We start from the raw sequence: 26,058 nt of genomic DNA on the forward strand, positions 1-26,058 counted from the left end.
TCCAGCTCCGTCTCCACCCGAGCCCGGGCGCGCCTCCGGCGCCCCATTGTTCAAGAGGGCGGGGAAGCTCCCGAGAGCGGACTCCGCGCTCCGGGTCGCGCTCGTCGCCCAGTGGAGCAGACGACTTGGCCCGGCTTCTGCCGCGCGGGGCGCGTCCTTTGTCTGCTCCGTGGCGCCCGGTGCCCTAGGCCCGCGCCCCACTCCTTGGGCAGACAAAGCCGGGGCTGCCGCTAGCCCGACCGGCTGGTGCTGTGCTCGCACCACCCTCCTCCCGCCTTAGCACCGCCCCCTCTCCTTGACGTCCTCTGATTGGCCCGCGGGGCCACAAAGAGGCCGGGAAGCGGGTGGGTCACGTGAGTTAGCGTGGCCTCCCATTGGTCGGGTTAGGCTGCCAATCGGGGAGGGCGGGCTGTCCTCGCACGGCCCGGTCTCTCCCTCCGAGCTGGGGCCCGCCCGCGGGGCCGGCCGCCTGTCAGAGGGAGGTGGCGATGGTGCGCCCAGTGGCGGTGGCGGCTGCGGCGGCTTCCCTGGTCCGAGTGCAGGGAGGAGAAGATGACTGACCGACCGACTGACTGAATGAATGAATGGCGAAGCCGAGCGCGCCATGAGGAGCCTGCCGAGCCTGGGCGGCCTCGCCCTGTTGTGCGCCGCCGCCGCCGCCGCCGCCGCCGCCTCAGCAACCTCAGCGGGGAATGTCACCGGTGGCGGCGGGGCCGTGGGGCAGGTGGACGCGTCGCCGGGCCCTGGGCTGGAGGGCGAGCCCAGTCACCCTTTCTCTACGGCCATGGCTCCCACGGCCCAGGCCCCGAGGACCGGACCCCCGCGCGCTACCGTCCACCGACCCCTGGCTGCGTCCTCTTCAGCCCAGCCCCTGGCGACCACCCCTTCTCGGGCCAGGGCCGGACCCTCTCCGACCACCTTTCGGGCGCCGCTCGGCCCCTCACCGATCACACCTCCTGCGGTGGAACGTACTTGGACCACCGCTCGGGCGACGACCAGACCCGCGCCGACCACCCTCTCGACGACCACTGGCCCGGCGCCGACCACTCCCCCGATCCCGACCTCCATTCTCCCCGGCGGCGGCAACAGCAGCAGCGTCCCGCCCACCCCACCTGCCACCGAGGCCCCCTCGCCGCCTCCCCCAGGTGAGTCTCAGCGCTTCCTCGCCCACCGGACCCTCCCAACGGCTGCCAGTGCCTTTCCCCAGCCTTGGCCTCTAGCGTTGGGCTCTTGGCTGGAATGGATCATTTCTTGCCCCAAAGGTTCCCCAGATTTCGACTTTCAAGGGGAGGTCCAAGCTCCAGCTAACCTGCCCCGCAGCCCCCAATCTGGAAAGTCTTTTGTCCCCCCCTTGGGCTGTGCTTCCTCGGGAGGGGGGCGGCTGCTGCGTGGAAAGGCATCGCACCTCCTTCCAAACAGGGCTCTCTGGCCTTTGTCAGACAGGCTGAATGGGCGCAAACTTTTGCGTTCGGTTCGCTCACCTTGCCTCTCCGTCTGGGTGATTTGGGGAAGTTTGAAAGCCAGCCCAGTACCTCCTGAAACCAACTGGTCAAAAACTGAGTCTAAGGGATTCCTCCTACAGCTCCACTTTCCTTGTTCATTTCTCCTTGTTTATATAAATATCAGATGTACATGTGACAGGTGGAAAAGATATTGAGAGGATTTTGTTTACAAACAGTAGTACAGACCACTTGAGGCCAAAAAAAAGACATTGTAATCCATGTTTTCCCTGCAAATAAATAGATTCAGTAGGTCATTTGGGGCAGGTGTGTATCTAGGTTGAGCACATTTATAAATTAGGTTAAATCCCTTCTTTGCACCATTTTTTTTTCTCTTCCTCAATTACAAGGTCAATAGGTTTGGACAAATAGACATTTTAAGCAGGGATGCCGGGTTTTTTTCCCCCTTAAGGGGAATGTTCAGTTTTGCTGATGCTGATAAAAGCCAATTTCTGTCTGAGTCCCCGTAGAAAATAAAGCTCTTCTTCCTGCTGATTGAAGTCTTCAAGCAAACTTAGAGACAACTTCTGTTCTTTCCCCCTTGAGATCTAAAGTGGGCCTGGAACTAAACAAATAAAACCTACCTTGTCAAGATGTTAGTCAAGAGTTTCTGAATTCCTTTGCTTTGAGTTGGGGTTTGATTTGTCCAAACCATTTTGTCTAGCTGTATTTATATTAATGGATCTCTGACCTAATTCTTAGACTCAGTGATTTACTGTGGAGTCAGGTATGGACTTTGGACCATAACTGAATTTGTAGAGAGTTTTCCCACATGATTATGAGCCTTAATACAGTCACATCTTGGATTAGAGCTTGGCATTGACATAGGAAGGAATGCAGATTATTCACCCATAAAAAGCCACGTTTGTATTTCTTCCAGCTTCAAGGGCTGTACTAACTAGCTGGATTTTGACTGTAACCTTTTTTGGCCTTCCTATAGAGAGACTGATATATTACTGAGAGGCAGGAAGCGTAGAGGTTGAGAGTATGGACTCTGGAGTCCATTCTTAGGTTTGAATCCTAGTTCTGCCCTTTATTAACTGTGTAATCTTGGGCAGGTCACTTAACCTCTCTTCATCTGAGAAATGAAGATAATAATAGTACTTAGCTCATAGGATTGTTGTGAAAATGAAATAACTTAGTACATTAATAAAGCTTAGAACAACCGTTCCCTGTGCAGAGTAAATAAGCACTGTGGGTGTGTGTGTTAGCTATCCTTATGACTAGGTCTTCTTTTTTTTTTTTTTTTTTGGTGGGATAGAAAGCATTTGAGAAACCTAGTAGAGACTTGTGATTTTTATTTGTTTTAGTAAAATATAATAGAAAAGGATGAATTAGATTTTCCAAAGTTCGAAGCACACCATGTGTTTATGTAGGAAGATTGCTTATTTTGAATGGTTAGTATATAATGTCTGTGTAATTGATGTTATTTTACCTTAATAATTTTTGTATTGTAATTTTTAAATCACATAGGTAACTTTTCCCTTTTTAAGTTGCTTTTTCATTGTGATAAAATATACATAACATAAAATTTACCATTTTAACCATTTTTAAGTGTACAGTTTAGTGGTATTAAGTACATTCACATTGTACAGCCATCACTACCATCCATCTTCAGGACTTTTTTATCTTCCCCAACTTAAACTCTGTATTCATTAAACAATAACTTCCCAACCCTATGGCCCTAATTCCTGGCAACAACCATTCTACTTCCTGTCTGGGTGAATTTGCCTACACTCCAGGTTCCTCATACGGGGGGGACTCATACAGCATTTGTCCGCAAAGGTAACCTTGCAAAAATTACAAAGAACCAGAAGTCCACAAAGGAAAGAGTGAGAGTCACCCCTTTACTGCCTTCCCAGCTCCAGTCAGTTCCTAAAGGTCACTACTGTTAGCAGTTTGAGCTTTTCTCAGACATTTTTCTAGGCATATATGAACATAAACACAGGGTTTTTAAAAACAGGTTTTAAAAACTCAAAATGAAATAATATATTAATTATATATGTTACATATATTATTAATATATGTAACATATAATATATTAATTATATATGGTTATAGCAAGTCGTAGAGTTTTGCGACTTGCTGTATCCACTTAACTATGTATCATGGACTGGTTTTTTCATGTCAGTACCTAAGGTCTACCTTATTTTTTTCAGCAGTTGCATTTTTCGTTGTAAATATATACCATAACTTATTTAACCAGTCCCTTGTTTGTGGACACTTAGATTGCTTCTGGGCTTCACTTTAAAAAGTACAGGGAAGCATGTGTTCTTGTTCAGTCCATCACGTATATATTATATTCTCTAATACTTTGGCTGGAGTTTTGTAGACTCCAAATCAATTTCAAGAGAAGTAAAGCTGGATTGAGTAATATTTGCCATCTGAGCTGTTCAAGGCTTTTAGTAACTTCCATGGACTACCATATATCTATGCCTATGGTGGTCTTTGAGCAACAGAAGTTTTAGAAGGATGTCCAATTTTTGTAGCTCTCCTGCGTTTAAAATTTTTCATAGCTTGTAGTTTTCTGTGAATTCACTATGGATTGCCCGTGTCTTGTTCTTAGAAGCTGAACTGCCTCTGTGGGCCTACTGATGGGCAATTTTAGCTTTACAGTAATGTAATCGAGTATGGCCTTTCTATCTGAGCATGGGTTCTAGTCTACTTCAAACAGTAAACGCATCTCTTTGACAGAAGGAAAACTTCTAACTGAATTTGAGAGACCTAGTTAGGTTGGCAAAGTTGGATTCTCTGGCATTTGGGAAGACGGGTACAGGGTGTTATTTTAATGTTCCTGTAAAGACTGAACACCATAGGTAATATAGTACATGTATGGATGGGTCTTCTAGCGGCTCTTTGAATTAATAAGAACTTTTTTCAGGGAGGTCTAGCTCAGAGCTCTTGCCTGCCCCTCAATTAGGGCTGTCTTTTGTTTGTAGGCACACTGATCTGCAAACTGAAACTAATTGCCCAGCAAGCAAGCATTTCCCTCCCACAGACCTGGCAAAACATTTGACTGATTGGTTGGCTGGGTAGGACATTTTAAGAAGGGTGAAGGCAGAAGCTGTGATACTAGAGAATAATAGTTATCAACAGTAAGAGACCAAAGAGATGACAAATGTTTGATTTTTAAAATTAGGGACCTTCAGGGCTAGATACTACTTTAGAAGCCACTGCATCCTAACGTGGCTCTACATTGCAAGAAACACTTCCATGGACTTAGCTGAAATATTTCTCACTGTGGTTAACACCAGCTGGTTCTGGCTCTGCCCTTTGGGGCCATACAGAACAAGTCAGCTCTCTCTGGGCCATGACAGTTCTTCAGGGATCTGTAGACAGTGATCATGTTCCCTCTGAGTCTGGACTAAATAACTTCAGCTCTCTCAACTGTTATGTGAAATGGTTTCAGATTCCCTTACTATCCTGGTTACCCCTTTTCTGGACTTTTTCAGTTTTTCTGTGTCTCTCCTGGAGTGTTGAGCACAGAGCTGAACGTATTGCTCCAGATGTGCTCTAACCAGCTCATAGTAGAGAGGGCGGTTACCTTGTTCTTTCTGGATGCTGTACTACTGTTGATGTAGTTAGTTCCTAATCACAGTAGCTTTTTTAGCAGCCACATTATGTAGTTGACTCATTGAGTCCATTAATATAGTTAAGTCTTCTTTTTTTCTTTTTAAAAACATGGAGTAGATGAGTCTTTCTTCATTCTGGACTTGGAACCTCCTTGTTATTTTCTTAAGTATAAACTGAGACATTTGCCAAGCATGTAAGATTTATTGTGTTAGATTCAACCCATCATTTTGGATCCTGAGTCTGTCAATGTACCCCACCCAGTTTATTCACATTCACCTACAGGGCGTTCCCATAGGCGGAGTCTAAGGACAAGTTAGGGCAGGTTGTTCTTACCTCATAGGGGAGAATACATTTATGGATGATAAAACAGTTTGGAAGGGAAGGAATAATGATTTAGATTAGTTCTCAAGGGTCTCTTCCAGCTGTAAAGTTCGGTGATGATTTGGTACACATGATTCAGGGCACATGAATGCCCCCGAAATGAGCCTTAATCATTTATTTGTGATCTAAGTTAAGAGAATAGGCTTTTTTTAAAGCAAGTCCTACAATTTAGTTTGAAAGCTCTGACTACTATGGCATGTAAATGAAACATTGTGAATGGATTTTATTTGAAAGGAGCATTCTGGGAATTCAGGGCCCTCCTACCTGTACTGGGAAATGTTTTCTTCATCCTAAAATTCTGTACAGCTAGGTTCAGGGTGTCATTTGCTTATGGTTATTTAAGAAGATACCATTCATTTTAAAGAAATAGAAATTGTTCAGGCTTCAAAGATAATGTATGTTCATAATCTTTTATCAAAAACCTGTGGGGCTGGGTGTTTCAGAATTTAGAATTTTTCAGATTTTAGGAAGTTAATAAATACACCCCAGTGAAGTCTAGAGCAGCATCCTGTAATCAAACACATGAAGATACTTGCAGCAAAATGCATGTATACTCACACTGAGTGGGTTTTAAAAAAAGCTATAAATAGCCTTGCATTTGTTCAGGTCAGGTTTTGCTGCCAAATGAATAACAGAAAAATTTTTGGTTTTTTGGATCTTCTGGTATTTACATCAGGTCTGAGGGACTGTGGACCACTGTAATAGTAATTGCAAACACATATAGTACTTACTATGCTACAGGTACTGTTCTAAGCGCCTTACATATGTTACCTTACTTAACCCTCACAACAGTTAGGTATAATCGAGTTAGGTACTATTACTATCTTCATTTTATAGATAAGGAAACTGAGACTCAGAGAAGCCCAGCTGTGGTGGAGCCTAGATTCAAACCCAACCTTTGTGGTTCCAGAATCCATATTATTGGCATTTAAAGAAATAGTTACATAGAAGATAAGGAAACCATTTTGCTAAAAATATTTGCCCTTGGATACTAGTCTGAAAATTTTTCACCTGTTCTTTGGCATTTACTCTCTTCATTCTCTTGTGTGCTATTTAGTCACCTCCTCAAAATTTCTGTTTTACAATGTTGAACAATTATAGCTCTAACTCTTCCTTTGATTAGGTTCTAATATGGTCTGTGATAGGGAGGATTGTCTGTAGTCTTTTTAGGGCTAGGCCCAGGGACTTCTCAAATTCACTATATCTTATTCCTGGCCTGAGTGCCTAGCTTTCTGCAGAAATTCCTTAGTCTGATTAGTTTCTGGAACAGCACAGTTAAACTCCAAAGCATTAGTTTCAAATCTACTGAATTATGTCCTCAGGAAGCCTTCTGGCTAGTTGAAAATTTACACATTGAAATAATCTAACTAGGTCTTTTTATCTTGATTTTTTTTAAAGTTCCATAAAATTAAAGTGAGCATTACTTTTCATCTCAGCATTTCTAAGCATGTATTTATTAACTTCCAGACATCTTGGCACCCTTATAAAAAGAATAGAAGAAAAGTATCATGGTGCTGTTTTTACTGATGGGTAAATTATGGGTGGAGAGATTACTGCTCTAGGGCACTTAATAGATCAGAAGAGAATAGAAATATAAGATCTGTTTGGCTGAAAGACAGTGTTAGATGATATTTTTAGTTAAAAATAGCTTTAATTCATGCTTTTTGCCTTGATCTTTATTTTTGTTTGTTTTCTTTAGATATAATATAAACATCTTTACTTTAATACTAATGTTGAGATTATGTTATAGGTATCTCTTCTTGGTCACTTAGTCTTTTTTCAAGTATGCGTTTTGGTTTATCTGTTTTTCACTAGAAACAACTACTCTAACTGCACTGGTAACTTTGAAGGGAGATATTTAAAAAATTGTCATGAAAAAGATAAAGATTATGTCTGGATACATATGTGTTTGAATCACAGTAAAGGTTTACTCAGTCTTTTTAACTGTATCTATTTAAGTACATGTGATAAATGTGTGTCAGAATAATCCCTCTAGTAATGCCACTGTTCCACAGATAAGTATTACTGTCTGAAAAATCTTTCCCTACTACTTTTTCTTCATTAAAATAAAATCTTCTGTTCTCCTTGCTCATTTTTTTTTTTTTAATTTAAGCTCCTCTGTATGTTCTTCTTACTCCTGTCTCTTATTCTTGGACCCATCCATTCTTTCATGTTCTTTAAGGAACCAAATTATCCTCTCTACTTAACAATTTCCCATTTGTCCTCCTTCAGTGCCTCCTCAAAGCCTAATTCTTCCAAGAAGTCTTTCCAGGGGAACAAAAGGTCCTTGAAGATGTTCTGGTAACAGGGTGCACAGGGTTGAACACTTTGCACTCAGAACAAAACCTGTCTTTCTTTGTGACTTTGACTTTTTCCCTGTGAATTTGTTTTTAAAGTCTATTTAATTTAGATTATTAAGCCCACTTGATAAGAAAATGTCATAGTTTACACAATATTCAGGATATGGTATTAATTCTTTCTTTTGGAAAAAAATGAAAGAAAAGATTTTCTTTTTGTTCTGGATCTTCTTTATTGTCCAGTTTTTGTTTTTGTTTTTTGTTTTTTTTCCTTCTCCTGAGGAACAATACAGAAAAAAAACTCATAACAGAAGTTATCTGCCTCCAAAAAAAAAAAAAAAATCCAGTACTTTGAATAGTAGCAAATTTCTTTTTCTATTTATGAATAATATGAGCTGTTTTTGTTCGGTAGGTGTATTTGGGCTAAATAACAATATAAAAGGTTTAATTTGGTTGAGAAGCAAATATTTGATCTTTTGAATGACAGAATTTCCCCTGTAGAAATCTAATTAAAGTTAATAGTGAACAGAGTGCTTCTAATAATTAACAAGTGTGCAGTGCTTTACGGTTTACAACGTGCTCTTAGAATCTCCGAGACTTTGGCATACATATTTTGTAGATTTCTACGTATTATATGAGTTAGTAAAACCCCAGATTCTGACCTCTTTTGGTACTTAATGTTGGTGAATATAGATGAAAACTTTATAGGTTTTTGGTGGGTTTCACATTTGGTATTTTGTATTTCAAACTGTTGTCTTGGGGAACTAAGATCCCACAAGCCGCATGGTGTGGCCAAAAAGAAAAAAAAAAAGAGAAATAAAACGGTTGTCTTTTCTTTTGCTTTTTATTTAATTTAATTTAATTTATTTATTTTTTTGGCTGCGTTGGGTCTTCGTTGCTGCGCGGGCTTTCTCTAGTTGCCGCCAGCGGGGGCTACTCTTCGCTGTGCGCAGGCTTCTCATTGCGGTGGCTCCTGTTGTTGCGGAGCATGGGCTCTAGGCCTGTGGGCTTCTGTAGTTGTGGAACGTGGGCTCAGTAGTTGTGGCTCACGGGTTCTAGAACGCAGGCTTGGTAGTTGTGGCGCATGGGCTTAGTTGCTCCATGGCATGCCGGATCTTCCCCGGCCAGGGATCGAATCCGTGTCCCCCGCATTGGCAGGTGGATTCTTAACCACTGTGCCACCAGTGAAGTCCCAAACTGTTGTCCTTTAAGTTTATTTTGTTGAATGTAAATTTTTGTCGGGTTTAGCTGCCCATATTTACGGGATGGAAAAATAGCATTTTGGGAAGAGGATTGCTTACTTTATATTTTTTTTCCTAAGTGCTATATGGGACTGAATGTTATGGAAAGAGCCCAGCAAGAATTGAAAGTAAATGGTGATGGAGGTAGCAACGCAAACTACAGAACTTGATTGGGAGAACTCATGTAAATTTCATTTCTTCAGATGGAAATACTATTTACTTCTTTCCTAGTGTAGGAATCTGTTTGGAATTATTTTAACATACTTGTTCTGTTGCCTCAAATCAGTGTGAGTAGCAAAGGAACTTGGTACTCTCTCACCTCTCATTACCAATCTAATATTTAACGCTCTGGGAGGAAAGGTAATTAATGTTAACTGAGCACCTATTATATGCCTAGTTACCTACCAGGATTTTTTTTTTACTTACCTCATGTTATTTAATTCTTATACAAAGCAGTAGTTAAATATTATTATCCTTACTTTATGGGTGGCAAATACTGAGGTTCAGAAAGAGAAAGCAGCTTCCTCAAACTGTCAGGCTTACGAAGTCCATGAGGGCAGGGACTTCTGTTTGTTCTGTTCACAACTGTATCCCCAGCGTTCAGCCCAAAATAGATTCTGAATAAAAATTTAAGATTGAATGAGTGAAGGAGAAGGAGTGGTTTGTAGCTACACCAGATGTGTAGTGTATTCTTGAGGAAAATAATGTAATCTCATGGCCTTTTCCTTAGTTTAGAAACGAACTTTTCTCCTTTTCTCCATTACTCATAGGAATAGTATGAGAACCTACTTAGGCAAGTGGAGTTCTTTGAGATCTAGCAAATTACATTAATTATTCATTTTTTGTTACATAACTTTGTCCCTTCTATTTTTCTTTTTTTTTCCTTCTGTTTTTCTTAAAGGAAGAACAGCAATATACAGATGTACATCTGATGCCTTTTGTAGAAAAAGTAGCTAAAGTTGGAAAAGCAGAGCCCTTGTATGTAAGACATGGGACCCTAATGTCTTTCACAGTTCTCTTACTGGTTCTGTAATCTTGGACAAGTCATTTTATCTGTAAAATGAGAGAGGCTAGATTTGTTGTTTCTAAACTGTATTATTTGGGAAGCCAGGGTTCCTTAGATGTGTTTGGGAGCCAGTATAGGGACTCAGGAGGCCAAGTGGGTCTACTTCCGGGCCCTCCACCCCCACCCTCACCTCACACCCCCGCATCACCGCCCACAGTTTAATCAGCTCCACACTCATCTAGTTTATATATTGGGTTTGTTGTTTTCAGTAGAGTTATTTGACATAGGAAGTTTTCGACTCTAAAATTCTATGATAAAGAAATTATGGTAATCTCTGAACTATTATGCATCTATTAAAATGCTTACCTTATGTTAAGTAGCAGTATACATAGGAGAGAAATACACCAAAATATTAAGTGGCTAAAGCTAAGTAATGGGATTATGGGTCTTTTTAATTTCCTTCTCTGTGTTTCTTTGGATTTTCCAAGTTTTTTTTTTTTTCAATGAATGTATCCAATTTTAATTTTACAGTCATAAATATAAATGAATAACATGAAAAAATGAATAAAAAGTTATGATAAGCTTGATAAGCCTCCACTTATAAGAGATCAACTCAGGTGATATTACCCCAGGCCACTTTCTAATTTCTGCGATTTGACTCACCAGTTTTGATCTACATCAGAGATATTTGCTTAGTCTCAGTCAGTAGTGGTTCTGAAGACAATACCCAAGAAAGGAAACTGTTCCTGACACCTGACAAATCAGGGTAGTGAAGACACATCTAAGATTTGATACCTTTAGGGAAGATTTAACTGAGATCTTAGCAGAGGCTGAAAACAGAGCTGATTCTTTATCCATTTCATTCTGTCTAGGGAATTTAAAGCATGAACTTAAAAGTTAATTAAAGTAGCTTTTTGAAATAGATCTTGTTTAAATTGTGCAGAATTTGAATTCATGACATTGTTCACAGCCTTTACCAATAGATGGTCTTTGGTTATCTCTTCCTTTAAAGATACAGAGCTCCCCAAAGTTTGGTTTCAGTCTATCAATATGTTTTGCAATTAGATCAGATGGGATTGCTTTTATACTGGTAATACAACAGCTGTTCTATATGATATCCTTGCCAGGGAGACAGCTAAGCTCTGAGGGAAGGGGAAATATATTCAGTTGGAAAAAGGAATGTATTCTGCCTAGTCACAGGGAAAATGATAAGGGGTAGGAATGTTTTCAATCTGGCTGGAGAACTTTAAATAACCTTTATTTAGTAAATTTTACACTCTTTAGAGAACTGATTTTGGAAACTTTTGTTTCAGTCTTGCATGCTTCCTAGAAACTGGCATATTACCAGGGATCTTATTTGATTTTTATTGTTTATTTTTTAAAATCTATAGTTTTTATTTGATGTATGTGAGCAAAAAGAAGAGGTTAGGAATAACACTGTTAGTTGTAAGAACATCATATTCTCTAGTTCCTTTTAATTTTAGAAATGGTCTTTAAAAGTGAAATTCCTTTAAACATATTCTAGGGAAAGTTGTCTCCTCTGAAGGAAATTGCATGAACCGAGTAGCTTTTAGGTTCTCTTCAGTCCTATCTGCTGTTTATAGGGATGAAATGGCAGTTTGGGAAGGGTTAACGGTAATAATGAGGGAAAAGATGGAATGCTTTGTATTCCAATGTATTTATCCTGTTTTATATCTGTATTGAGGCTTGATTAGAGTAAGGCATTGGGCTTTTTTTGCTGTAGATTACTCATTTGACTTCATATTCCTTATAACTCTACAGCGTGTTTTGATTACCTGTTCTATATGAACTGCTTTAACAAGGTAGCCCCACCATCCCTTGATGTTGTGTGGGTGAATGAATGGTTATAAAGTGTACCAAAACCACAAAGCAAGCTAGCTGTTGGGTATTTATTATTATACCAAATTGTTGGTGTATTGCCTACAAACCTATCCTGTTCAACTGGTTTTAGTTTTTAAGTTAGTTTGTTGCTTCAACTTGTCCACAAAGGCAGGGCTGAATGGTCCAGCTAATCAGTGGAATAGCAGTCAGAAGAAATAAATTCCAGTCTTTCTTTTCATTCACTTTGTAAGTTCTGGAGCACATTTTTTTTTTTTTTAATGGCTCTGTGACTTTGTTTCTCTAACTATAAAATGAGACCTGTTACATGCACAGACACAGGGCAAGTCACATAATATCCCTGGGCTTCTATACCGTTGTCAGTAACATGAGTATAATAGTACCAACCTAATAGGCTTCTTGAGTGTTGACCTAGAATTCAAACCCAGCTCTGGCTGACTTAAAAGTCTGTGTTTTGCTTTTTTTTTTCTTTTGACTAAACTGTGCTGCATTGCCAAAGCAGATGGGAGTAGCAGAAAATGAAATGAAGCATTCAGTGGTTACAGAGCACATTTTGCGTTCCATTTTTGTTGCCTTCCCTAGCTTCCCAGAGCCTCCACCAGCAAGCCCATACATTGTCCTTCTCAGCTCTTGTTCTGAATTACACAGTTTTGACTCAGGTTTGATTTCAGTAGCTGCTGTGAAAATCAAAATTAGATCTGAGAGTGTTTCTCAGAGGTAGATATGGGTGTGGAGTGGAGGTAGGGAGAGGAGATAATGGTAGAAATTAGATGAGGGTAAGCAGGTGGACTACATGTAAATGTAAAGCAGAACCGAACAGTAACTATGAGATTGTCTACTCAGCGCCAGAAGGATCGGGGCTAACAGAGACAATGTGATGCTTATTAGCATTTGGCAAGAAATACCACACACTGCAAAATGATAGTATTGATTGTTCTTGACTTGACAATAAAACCTTTCATCTTTAACTTAATATGGACTCTAGATGAAGATGCTGGTGCCAAACTACATGTTGTAAAAAGTGGCAGGTGATATTTGATTATACAAAAGTCATAGAAGAATCTCAGACTTGCAAATGTGATTCATACTTCTGCCAGTCACCCGCGGATGCATCCCCCCTCCCCATTTTATAAGCTTCCCTACTCATTGAAGGGCTAGTTGTCTCTCAGATCAGACAAGGAGAAGCTATTATTTCAAGTATAGAACCAACCTCTTCTGATCCAGTTGCAAACATAGTGACAGATGATAGACACAATGTTGGAGGATTTGATTTAGAATCAAACAGCTTCAGTTTGCATGGCATCAGGACTCAACAGTAACAATGTATAATAAATATATTATTACATCCTGCAAATGCACAAGTACTGTGGTCAAGTGGAACTATATAACTATAGCTGTGGAGAATACACATATAGCGCAAAACCTGGTCACATCAGTCTCCTAGTTAATAATTTAATACAATATTTATACTTTAAGATAATTCTCCTATGTGTTCACCATGAGTGACCCCAGTGCGTAATGCTCAAGTTTCCCAATGTAATTTAAAACTTCTCTGTGATCTGTCTCTGTCCTCATTTCTGTCATTTTAATTTATTTATTTATATTTTACGTCATATTTATTTATTTATTTAATTTTATTTTTGACTGTGTTGGGTCTTCGTTTCTGCGCGAGGGCTTTCTCTAGTTGCGGCCAGCGGGGTCCACTCTTCATCGCGGTGTGCGGGCCTCTCACTGTCGCGGCCTCTCCTGTTGCAGAGCACAGGCTCCAGACGCGCAGGCTCAGTAGTTGTGGTGCACGGGCTTAGTTGCTCCGTGGCAACTAAGATGTGGGATCTTCCCAGACTAGGGCTCCAACCCGTGTCCCCTGCATTGGCAGGCAGATTCTCAACCACTGCGCCACCAGGGAAGCCCTAGAGAGGCTCCTCTCTTAATCACTAAGCTAACTGGCCTCTCGTTTACTTTGCTTCTGCTCTTCCCTCAGCCTGGAATGCCCTTCTCTTCAGTTTTAATACAGGCCTTAAAACAGAAATGAATGCTTGTTGATTTAATCAGAAATGGACTTTACTAAAAGATTGTTAAAGAGTTCACAGAATCTCCAGGGGAACCAAGTTCAAGACATGGAGCTAGAGATAAGGCCCAGTCATACACAGAGAGGTGCACTGAATATGCCACTGCCATCACCACTGAGCATTAGATGCTCTAGTTTTGCACCATCAACATTCCTAACACTGGGTACTGGATGCAGTAGCAAGTACTACTGCCACTTGTCATACTGCAGCCATCACCCCCTCTGCCACCAGAGAAGGGCCTCATGCTCATTGCTTAGAATCATTCGTTTCTAATTACAGGCTAGGTGAGGGTGCTTGTGCTTACTGGGGCCTCAATCACTTGCTCATGCCCTGGATGTAGGGGAGGCAGGGAAAACAATAATCTGGCATTGTGAACCTTTGTGGTGGGATAGCAAGCCTTAAAAGATGGAGAATTTCCCAGAATACGAAGGAATTAGCAGGATGTCAAGAAGAATGACAGATGTCTACCATATCCCTTTCTTTTACCTGAGAAACTTATTTGTCCTTGAGAAACATCATCCATGCAGCCTCCCATACTGTTTTACCTTATATATTCTAATATTACTGTACATATTTTTTTTTTTTTTGGTGGTACGCGGGCCTCTCACTGCTGTGGCCTCTCCCATTGCGGAGCGCAGGCTCTGGACGCACAGGCTCAGCGGCCATGGCTCACGGGCCCAGCCGCTCCGCGGCATGTGGGATCCTCCCGGACCGGGGCACGAACCCGCGTCCCCTGCATCGGCAGGCGGATTCTCAACCACTGCGCCACCAGGGAAGCCCTGTACATATTTTTTGATTACTTGCTTTTTAAGGATTCTTGTTTTAAGTATTACTTGTTAATGTAACTGACTCCTCTATAACCTATTCTCAAGTAGCTCATAGGCTATGTCTTATTGATGTTTGTACTGTCTAACATCTACCTACCTAGGATAGTGTTCAGCATTCAGCACATAGTAAGTACTCAATAAAAAGTTGAACTGAATTGAGGCATAAATCCTCCCTGCCCACCACCACTAGAATGTTAAGTTCCACAAGGGCAGGGATGTTTGTATTTGTCTCTCTTTCTGTTTTGTTTTTTTTTTTTTAAACCACTGTCTCCCCAGCACCTAGATTAATTACTAACATGTGCTGGGACCTCAGCAAGTGTTTATAGAATAAATGAATACTCCTAAATAGTACATTCTTTATTTCTGGGAATGATGCTGTCAGAAAAACCTTTGAATGTGAATGGCAGATTCAAAGCACTATATCATAATTTCCAACTAGACCACATACAGTATGAAGCCAGAAACTGCCTTGTTCATCTCTAGTTACCTCTTCCTCCTATCCAGAAGCATAACCAGAAAAGGGCAGTTTGGAATTCTTTCCCAGACCTACCACCATAGTCACTAGCCACAAAAATGGCCTAAAGTACAATACCTGCTTGACATGAAATCTTTTTTGTCTCCTTTTGTATTGTTTTTTTTTTTTTTTTTTTTTTGGTGGTACGCAGGCCTCTCACTGCTGTGGCCTCTCCCTTTGAGGAGCACAAGCTCCAGACGCGCAGGCTCAGCGGCCATGGTTCACGGGCCCAGCTGCTCCACGGCATGTGGGATCTTCCCGGACCGGGGCACGAACCCATGTCCTCTGCATCCGCAGGCGGATTCTCAACCACTGCGCCACCAGGGAAGCCCTCTCCTTTTGTATAAGCAACTATGTCTTGATAGATGCAGTCTATTCTGGGAAGAAAAGGCTTTTAGGCAAACTGTCTTGTATGCTGTTTTAAAAACAGCATACAAGAATGCTGTTTCTTGTATTCTTTTAGGGTGGTAGCATTTCATTTTGAAGACATGAAGACCCATAATTGTGGAATGATTTATACATGGGTAGTGCAGTAGCAGAGATGTACTATATGTAGACCAGAGTTCTGTAGCTTTTAGAGGTTAGCTTTTTGGAGGGACACAAGCATAATTATGTCAAGCTGAAAGAGAACTTTTGTTCAAGCAAACTGAAGAATTATTGTTATGTGGTAACTATCAGCTCTGGAGCCAGGTTTGAATAATTTTTCTACCACTTACTTATTGTGTGACCTTAGGATGTGTCTCAATTTCCTCATCTGTAAAATGGGCATAATAATAGCATCTACCTCACAGGGTTATTACAAGGATTAAATGATAACATATGTGAAGTACTTAGACTGCCTGGCATAAGTAGGCCTTCTAAATATTAGCTGTTCTTTTCATTTTTATATTTTGAATACCCATTTACTTATTGGAATGCTACTCACAATCTTTTTAATTCTTCACTACCGCTAATCCTTTCCATTCTGAATTAGTAGTATTACCCCATTTTACAAAGAACCTGAGTTTGAGATGAGGGTAAGTTGTTTGCTCAATAGTCACAGAGCTTGGAAATACTAGTTAGCTGGAATTCAAACCAAGATCTCTCCTTTTTGGAAGCACTTTCTATCATGGCAAAATAGTATGCTAAAAGTAGATTGTGCTCTGTTATAGCCTTCTAACCCCTATTAGTTTTTTTTGTTTGTTTGTTTGATTGTTTTTTGGCTGCACCGCCTGGCATGCGGGATCTTAGTTCCCCCACCAGGGGTTGAACCTGTACCCCCTGTGGTGGAAGCATGGAGTCCTAACCGCTGGACCACCAGTGAAGTCCCCGTAACTCCTGTTGGTTTTAATGCCTCTTTTTTCCCCTGCCACCTTCACTCTCTTTCCTGACTTGTAGTCATTGTTTTTCTTTCCATACCGTAGGTCTGTGTACTGCCCTCTTTGGTGTTCTTCTTGATTCTTTTTGTAGTAGAAAGTATGTATTTTATTTGAAAGACCAAAGCATATCCTCACATACTACTATGACTGTTCATTTTAATTTCACTTTCATTTTTTTGTTAGCTTAATTGATCTGTACAGTGGATTGTTGCCAGAGAAGAAGACGTAGTGTTATGAGTCAGATGAGTAATTTTATACATTAGCCAGGGTGGTGTTTAAGGACAAATAGAATACGCCCAACTGAGGGCCACTTCAGCTGGTGCAACAGGTGAAACACAAGATTGTCAGAAATAGAGACAGTAACAAATAATGATACTGAGTTACTACAAAAGCTTTGCAGCCTAGTGAAGTACTTTTCTGTGCGTTAATCATTGTTTAACTTGTGCATTAAACTTCTATTGAGAAATTAGAAATGGACTCCAGACATTTGTTGCAAAAAAAAAAGTTTACTTAAACTTAGTTTGAGAGAATTCTTTTCCTTAGCATATGATCTTTCTTGTTAACAACAGTCATTTTAACAATTTATCAGAAAGTAAGCATTTCTCTTTGCTATATTTCTTTTGGTTGATAATCTCATATAATAGATCACTCATTTAGAAAATCAGTGATTAAGTAGTCTTCAGGGAATAAAGCCACAAGTGTCACAAGCTGTTACTTTGTACTTCCTTATTGCTTAACCAATCTGCAATGGTATCTTCCTCTTTTTCTTTGCTTCCTTTCTTTCCTCCCTCCCTCCCTCTCTCTCTCTCTCCCCCTTTCTTTTTTTCTTTCCTCCCTCCCTCCCTCCCTCTCTTTCTCTCTTTCTCTTCTTTCTTTCTTTCTTTTTTCTTTCTTTCTCTCTCTCTCTCTCTCTCTCTTCCTCCTTTCCCCTCCCTCCCTCCCTCCCTCCCTCCCTCCCTCCCTCCCTCCCTTCCTTCCTTCCTTCCTTCCTTCCTTCCTTCCTTCCTTCTTTCCTTTCACTGTTAATCAGACAAGATTTCAGATCCTTTTTCACTTGGTTTTTTTTGGGGGGGTAGGGGGGGGTCTCACCATGCTAAAACTGACCTTCACCTGTGTTTCACTAGATGATTCAGCTTAAGACTTTGCATTCACTTTTATTTAAGTAATAGGGAAAAGGGTATGCTTTTTTAACTTTTTTTTTTTTTTTTTTTTTTTTTTTTTTTGGTGGTACGCGGGCCTCTCACTGCTGTGGCACCTCCCGTTGCGGAGCACAGGCTCCGGACGCGCAGGCCCAGCGGCCATGGCTCACGGGCCCAGCCGCTCCGCGGCACGTGGGATCCTCCCGGACCGGGGCACGAACCCCTGTCCCCTGCATCGGCAGGCGGACTCTCAACCACTGCGCCACCAGGGAAGCCCGGGTATGCTTTTTTAAAAAATTAATTAATTTATTTATTTTTGGCTGAGTTGGGTCTTTGTTGCTGGGCACGGGCTTTCTCTAGTTGCTGTGAGCGGGGGCTACTCCTCGTTGCTGTGGCTTTTTTTTTTTTTTTTTTTTTTTTGCGGTACTCGGGCCTCTCATAGTTGTGGCCTCTCCCGCTCCGGACGCGCAGGCTCAGTGGCCATGGCTCATGGGCCCAGGCATGTGGGATCCTCCCGGACCAGAGCACGAACCCGTGTCCCCTGCATTGGCAGGCGGACTCTCCACTACTGCGCCACCAGGGAAGCCCAGCAGTGGCTTCTCTTGTTGAGGAGCACGGGCTCGAGGCACGGGGGCTTCGGTAGTTGTGTCTCGCGGGCTCTAGAGCGCAGGCTCAGTAGTTGAGACACACGGGCTTAGTTGCTCCGCAGCATGTGGGATCTTCCCGGACCAGGGCTCGAGCCCGTGTCCCCTGCATTGGCAGGCGGATTCTTAACCACTGCGCCACCGGGGAAGGCCAAAGGGTATGCTTTTGTCAATAAGTTTACATTGGGCTTTCTATGTAACAAAATAAGGTTCTTTCATTCATCTATCTGATCGTAGTTAATCACTTTCTATGCACCTACTGCTGGACTGGATAGATGCAACAGAGACACATGAGATGGTGTTTTCTGTCCTTGAGAGCATAGTGGAGGATAGAGAAAGTCAGACTACAGATGGATAAGTTCCACCATAGTGGTATGCATGTACTACAGGAGCAAATAGAGGACTCCTCACCCAGACTTTTGCGGGGGTGGGGACTGAAAGATGATGTCCTTTCTGCAGGAAGTTTTCTCTGAGCTGAGTCTTAAGAACAAATAGGAATTAGCCAAGCAGAGGAGGGAGAGGACACTCCAGGAAAAGGGAACTGCACATGAAAAGTATGGAGGTAAGAAAGCACATGCACAGCCTGTTCAGGGAACTGCAGTCCTGGGTGGCTCCAGTAGGAAAGGCGAGCATATGTGAGTGTGGAATGGGGAACGGTGTGAGCTGAGGCTGGAACAGCTGGCACTTGTCAAATCATGAAGTGCTTTATGTGTCATGCTCAGAAATTTATTCTAAAAGCAGCAAAGAGCTATAAGTCCTGAAGTGATATGGTAAGGTTTGAGTTTTAGATCAGTATGGAAACTGCAGGGTACTCCTAAAAGTGATGCCCAGCAAAGGTAATTAGAGGCCACGACTGCCCCTCTAAATCTTTCCCATCATTAATTTTGGATTAAAGGGTTTAAATGCTAAGATAATGTAATAATAGGAGGGGACATGAATTAGTTTTCTATTCTCTCTTATTAAGCAAACATTTGAAACCTATTTTGCTTGTTGGTATAACACACAGACCTAAATGACTGAAATTAGAGACTTGACAAATAAAGTCAGCAATTGGTGCTGGACCTCTTAATCGATCTGGTGTTAGATTGAACAAAACCAAGTACTTCCTGTGTGACAGGCACTGTGGAGCTGAGGATAAAATGGTGAATGACTTAGGCGTTTACAATCTGGTGGAGGGATAGACTTGTATACAAATGCTTTAGGATACTTATGTATTAGATTCCTTTACTTACATTTTCACTTTCTATCCTTATCTCAAACCTTCAAAGTATGGATGAGGAAATCCAGGATAAGAAAGAGATTTTTTTCTAGCTTTATTAAGACATGATTAATGTATAACATTGTCTAAGTTTAAGGCCAGAATATGATGATTCAGTGCACATTTATATTGCAAAATGTTTACCAGGATAAGGTGAGTTAACATATCCTTCACCTCACATAATTACCTTTTTATTGTTATTATGGTGAGAATTTTAAAGCTCTACTAAGAGAGGTATATATGTAATAATGAATGGTAGATAGCTACAATTCAATATTCCATCTACCCAGCTCCAGAGTGTTTCTTCCCCCCCATCGTATATTTAGCTTCCTCTGACAAGATAATGCATATATATTATTTTCAAGCCTGAAGTAGTTTTCTTCCCATATTTTCTTAACTCTTTCAAACACTACGCAAACCAGTTGAGCCTCAAAAGATCCAGTAATTGGTGATTAAAAGTGCGGGCTCTAAAGTCATATTGTCTGGATTCAAATCCCAGTTCCATCATTTAACCCCTCTAAGTCTGTCAGCCCACTTCATAGAGTTGTGAGTACTGTTATGAGATAATGTTAAAACAGTGGAAGCATAAGGAAAGAATTACCTAAATGTTAGCTGTTAAAATTGTCTTTGGAATAGCAACTCATCTTTTTCCAAACATTCAGGAAATTTTGTTAAAATGCATTTAAATCAACCTACCTTATTCAAATTAATCTTGGTGAAGAGCTTTTGCCTAGCATGCATGTTTGAAATCTGACCTCTGGTTCAGGGGATCAGTGAATGACCTTGGTATCACAAACACCTATGAAAATATGCCTGTGAAACTAGCATAAAGACACTCTAAACTTTTCTTTATTATAGAAAATTTTGAAAATAAACAAAAGTTGACAGAACAGTGTACTGATTTCTCTCATACCTATCACCCATCTGGACAACCATTCAGGCCAATTCTGCCTCATCCATACCCCATCCATTTACCCCTCTCCTATTTTATTTTGAAATAAATCCTATACATCATATCATTTTGTCTGTGAATATTTCAGAATGTGTTTCTAAAATATGTCTTCTCCTATTTTTCTTAAATAGCCAGAATACTGTTATCATATCTAAATGAAAAAATGAACAATTTCTTAATATCATCAAAATGCTTTCTTTATGATGAGGGGGAAAATCTTTCCTTTTTTTTTGGCCATGCCACATGGCTTGTGGGATCTTAGTTCCCCAACCAGGGCTAGAACCAGTGCCCCTTGCAGTGGAAGCACCGAGTGCTAACCACTGGACCGTCAGGGAATTCCCCTTTCTATTTTTGTTTTCTTTATTAACATTTAAAAAATAATTTTATTTATTTACTTAGGCTCCACTGGGTCTTAGTTTCGGCACGCAGGATCTTCGTTGCGGCATGCCGGATCTAGTTCCCCGACCAGGGATCAAACCTGGGCCCCCTGCATTGGGAACACAGTCTTACCCACTGTGTCACCAGGGAAGTCCCTCCCTTTTCCATTGTTCAAAGTTAATCTAGAGACTTGATCGATCAGTTTGGGGGAGTAGTAATGAAAATTGGTAGTCTTTATCATTTATCATTTCTGACATTGCTAAATACCTCATATAACCCAACTAAGGATGAAAACTAGCAATATGAGGACTCCTTGAATTGTTTGGGTAGAACTGGGTGCAGATTATTATCTAGTTTTTACGTGTGAGTAAACTGACTCAAAGAAATGGTTTGTCAGTGGTCATAAAACCTGCAAACAACTTGTGCTGAAATTTGTCATTTGAACCATGCTCATTCCATAAATATTTGAGTTCAAGAAACTTACTATTTATATTTCTTTTTAAATGTCTATGGCCCACATTATTTTTATAACAAGGATATTCTTCCCTTTGATCACCTAATTTCTTTTATCTTTTCTTATCTTAGAATTTTAAAGTACTTTCTCCCTCCTCTGTTCTATCCTAGTTTTTAGCTGGTGGAGTGACTTTAGGGCTAATACAGGGGAAACTTTGGTCTCCAGCAGAGGATCAGTTGCAACTCTGAAAACAACTCAAGCAAATGGTCTATTGATAGTAGAACATTTCATTATAAAAAGTTCTTTTCAAATTCCAGGATATTGGTTGCTTGGTCACTGAAGAGTCTGTGCTACCATTCACTAGCACCCTGGGTGTCTGAGCAGACCTGGTTAGGAATGTACTGCTCATTTTGAATGAGAAAAAAGGATAGTGAAGCTGTCTCAAACATTGCAACACTCAAGTCAAACATTTTACATCTGCTGTATAGGTGATATAAAACATTAGTCTTTTAGAGTATACCCTAACATAAAAATAACTTCCATTTTGAGTGGTGCCAATTTTGATTACAAAATACCCCAGTATACCAAGCTTTTTTATTTCTGTTCTTTAATTTTTAAGCCCTTGGACCTCATAATTTCCCCCAAATTTTATACACTGTCGAGTCAACGATTAACAGAAATGATAGTGCTGCTGAAATATGTCTTTGATATTGGTTCAGATATATATCTGGAATGTTTATTCCCCTGGGCTTTCCAGCTGAGGGAGCCCAGCATGAACTCCTACTTTGGAAAATATCTGAGTGGGCAGATTTGTTTGCCACATTGCCCTCATTGTCTGTCTTTGTTTATTCAGCTGAAAAGCTGTGCTTGTCTCTTATACAGTCAGGCGTGAATCTCAAGGTCTCAGAAGCTGTTAAAATAGGTAGAAAAATTGTTTTGGGAAGGGAAAGGATGAAAATTGTTATCAGATATTGACATGGTGTGCAATGAACGGCTCTCTTAGGGAAGAGCATAAGTTGATAACAACTTTAAGGTTGTTATCAAGCACAACTCTGATAACATTTTCATAGCCCTGCTTTATTAGGGTCTTTGCTTTAATGCAATTTTCCTGTCTTCTGGGTAAGAGACATTGATAATTCATTGGCACATATGATTTGTTTTTGCAACAATAGAAAAGTAGGTTTTTAGGACATGAGCATACCATCTGGCCCAGGTAACGATAAATTTTCTCTGATTATAATAGCGTGCATACGCTCTTGGCATTTACTTTTCTGGCTATCTTTGTCTCTCAACTGGATTATTTTATTTTAGCAGGCTGCTGAAAGGTCTCTTTGCCTTCATTCTTCCCCAGTCCATTCTTTACATGCAGTCAGTTGTATTTCTAAAATGAAGGTATGATCATGTTATGCTCTTTTGTATAAATCTCTTCCGTGGCTACCCAGTTGCCCTTAAGAAAGCCCTTAACCTGTCACCACTCCTGCCTCCTATTCTATGTCAGAGCTATAATGAACTTTTCTCAGTTCTCTGTGCCCTGTTTTACTTCCAGGTCATTACACAAACGTTGGCGTTTGGGATATTCTTCCTCTCTACTCTTAGCATGGCTAAACCTCCTCATTCTTTATGTCCCAGTCTAGATTTCTTCCTCTGGAAAGTCTTAATTAGGTGTTTCTCCCTGTGCAAACACGTACCATGTTTTCCGATAACATTGTGGCATATTTCCATATTAGTACTTATCACACTATATTGTTACTTTGTTTTTCTCTCTATTAGACCTTAAGCTGTATAAGGGCAGGAACCTTTTCTTTTTTTTCCACATTGTTATATCTTCAGCATCTAGAAATTACACTACTCATTTCTGGTACAAAACTAATATGTTGAATGATTGAATTAATAATCATGTGCATTGCCAAGAATCTTTAACAACATCAGAGAAAAATTACGATTCTCTGTTTTCACATTCTTTATATTTTTCTTCTCATCTTCTGGTTATATTCATTCATTAACTTATTTATTCATTTAATTATTCAACAGAACATTGCTTTGAACCTCTTCAACCTACATACCTTGCCCAGAAGCATGTGGAAAGTACATGTGTGTGCTTCCGTTGTCCATCCTATCGAAACTTGAACTCTTTAATACACACACATACAGTCCTTCCTCTCCCCGCCACAACCGCCATGTTTTGCTTCCTTGTATTCTTTCCCTCATTACTATTTAACTCTTCTAACATACTAGATATTTAACCTGTTTAAGTTACTTATTGTATGTCTCCCCCTGCTACGAGGTGAGGGCCATGAGGGCACGAATTTTGGTTTGTTTTATTTACTGCTGCATCCGCAACACCTAATACAATGTTTGGCACATGGTGAACCAATATATATATATTTGCTGAATGAATGAATACATTCATACCCTTAAATGTGCGTCTCTTTCTTCTTTACTCTTTCAGTGCCCCTGATTCAGTCCTGCTTCCAGTACTGTGCTGTTTATTTTTTCTGTCTTTCATTTTTGGGACTTTTACATTGAGTCCTGTTTTGAGGCCATAATCTTGGCTACCCCAGGCAAATCCTGTTTATCCATTTTATAGCCTCAGGTGACCATTACTCAACTTAAATCTGACTTCTGCATCTCCTAACCTGGTATCTGAAGCCCAAAGAGCCATGTATGTGTGTATTGGGGAGGGGTGAGTATACATTCAGAGATAAATCAGATGTGAAACTTGTTCTTCTAGAACCTAAATATGACAAGTAGATAAATAACTATAGTACAAGGTTGAGTAGGATAATATGAATAATGAGGAATATTAATCATTGGGGAGAAATGTATGTCTTGTATATCATATTATATTCAATACAATATTTCATATTGTGTGAAATATATCAAGCTTCCAGAAAAGCATAGAAAGTAATGTGGTAAGCATCCCCTGTATACCTACCTCTCAGCTTTGTAATATCTGAATTGTCTCCCACATTTGCTTCAGGGTTTTTTTGTTTTGTTTTGAATGAAAATACTAGATATGACTAAAGCCTCCAGTGTTCCTCTTTTATCCAATTTTCTTCTTTCCCTACTTAGATGTAACCACTATTCTGAATTTGGTTCTGTGTGTGCTCGTGCGTGTGCGCACACATGCATACACACACGTGCACAATATAGGGTTGTTTTAATGTTTTAAACTTTGCATAATGGCATCTTCCCATGCTTTTTTCACTCAACATTTTTATTTTGAGATTTATCTTTGCTGGTTTATGTAACTCTGGATTGTCTAAGTTGCTATATAGTTTACCACTATATGACTATACCGCAGTGTATCCATTTTATTATTGATAGCTATTTCAAATAATGCTTTTCTTTACTATTTCAAATAAAGCTGCAATGAACTTGCCCCTGTCTCTTTCTTCACAAATAGGAGGCTTTCTCTGGGGCAGTGCATTGCAGTTAATATGCATAGGAATCACCTGGCTATGTTGTTAAAATGCAGATTCTGTCTCAGTTGGTCCGAGGCGGGCCTGAGAACCTGCATTTCTCACAAGTTCCCAGGTGATGCAGATCCATGGATCACACTTTGAATTGCAAGGCAGTAGTAGGTTGTGGCACATCATTATCTTTCTAGATACTGCCACGCTGTTCTTTGACGATGTTGTACAGGTTTATATTTCCAACAGGAGTGTATGAGGGATTTGGTTGTCCCAGGAGTAGCCTCTTCTAGATAACTATTTAAATGTAATCTGCAGCCATTCTCTTCTTTTTTTTTTTTTAAATTAATTAATTTATTTATTGGCTGTGTTGGGTTTTCGTTTCTGTGCGAGGGCTTTCTCTCGTTGCGGCGAGCAGGGGCCACTCTTCATCGCGGTGCGCTAGCCTCTCTTGTTGCGGAGCACAGGCTCCAGACGCGCAGGCTCAGTAGTTGTGGTTCACGGGCCCAGCTGCTCCGCGGCATGTGGGATCTTCCCAGACCAGGGCTCGAACCCGTGTCCCCTGCGTTGGCAGGCAGATTCTCAACCACTGCGCCACCAGGGAAGCCCCCATTCTCTTCTTAAAATTAGAAAGATTTTTGGGTGGGAAAGCATGAAATAATAAGATTATTTCAGAGGATATTAACTTAACTTACTTAACTTAGCTTAACTACAATATTTCTTAGGAATTGATCTAATTATATAGATATATAGATTTTAATTAAATAATTTTCTAAAAATTCACTTGTTTCTTTTCAAATATTCCATTTTGCATTGTCAACTCAGACAGGGCTCAGGCTATAAGGTGAACTATCCCAGATGCTGAAAGGGAAGGAGAACTGTGCAGTCAGGCACCGTGCTACATTGTTTCATTTAATCCCCACATTTGTACAAGCTCACAGCTAAGTATTACAGCCAGTGTTTGTAGTCTAACCTGTCTGGCTTCAAGGTTTATATGGGAAATTAGTTTACTGCTCTTAGTTTAAGTTACCTGTAAAAAGGGAGTAGATCAGATAATTAGATCCTTAACTCCCAGCACTTAAGATTTCCTAGCTTCTTTGATAAATTAAGAAATGCATACACACATATTGTATGATGATAGCTTCTACCCACCTGTTTTTTCTGTTATAATTAAAAAGCACACATAAAATGTACC

The 26,058-nt window shown here is 40.5% G+C and overlaps 1 protein-coding gene across 2 annotated transcripts in view; it reads left to right on the top strand.

Annotated features, from left to right (window-relative positions):
* The first annotated feature begins 402 nt into the window (after positions 1-402).
* The window catches only part of MEGF9 (multiple EGF like domains 9), an 86,571-nt gene continuing 60,915 nt past the window's right edge, over positions 403-26,058 (top strand). For both annotated transcript variants that reach the window (XR_010841880.1, XM_059071268.2), the window contains exon 1: positions 403-1,145. Coding sequence is in view for 1 of the 2 variants with exons in the window: in XM_059071268.2 (XP_058927251.1) it covers positions 581-1,145 (565 nt within the window). In the remaining variant the exon portion in view is untranslated. The remainder of the gene's footprint in view (positions 1,146-26,058) is intronic.

Source organism: Kogia breviceps, chromosome 8 (genome assembly GCF_026419965.1).
Source record: "Kogia breviceps isolate mKogBre1 chromosome 8, mKogBre1 haplotype 1, whole genome shotgun sequence".
In the NCBI taxonomy this organism is placed as follows: domain Eukaryota; kingdom Metazoa; phylum Chordata; class Mammalia; order Artiodactyla; family Physeteridae; genus Kogia; species Kogia breviceps.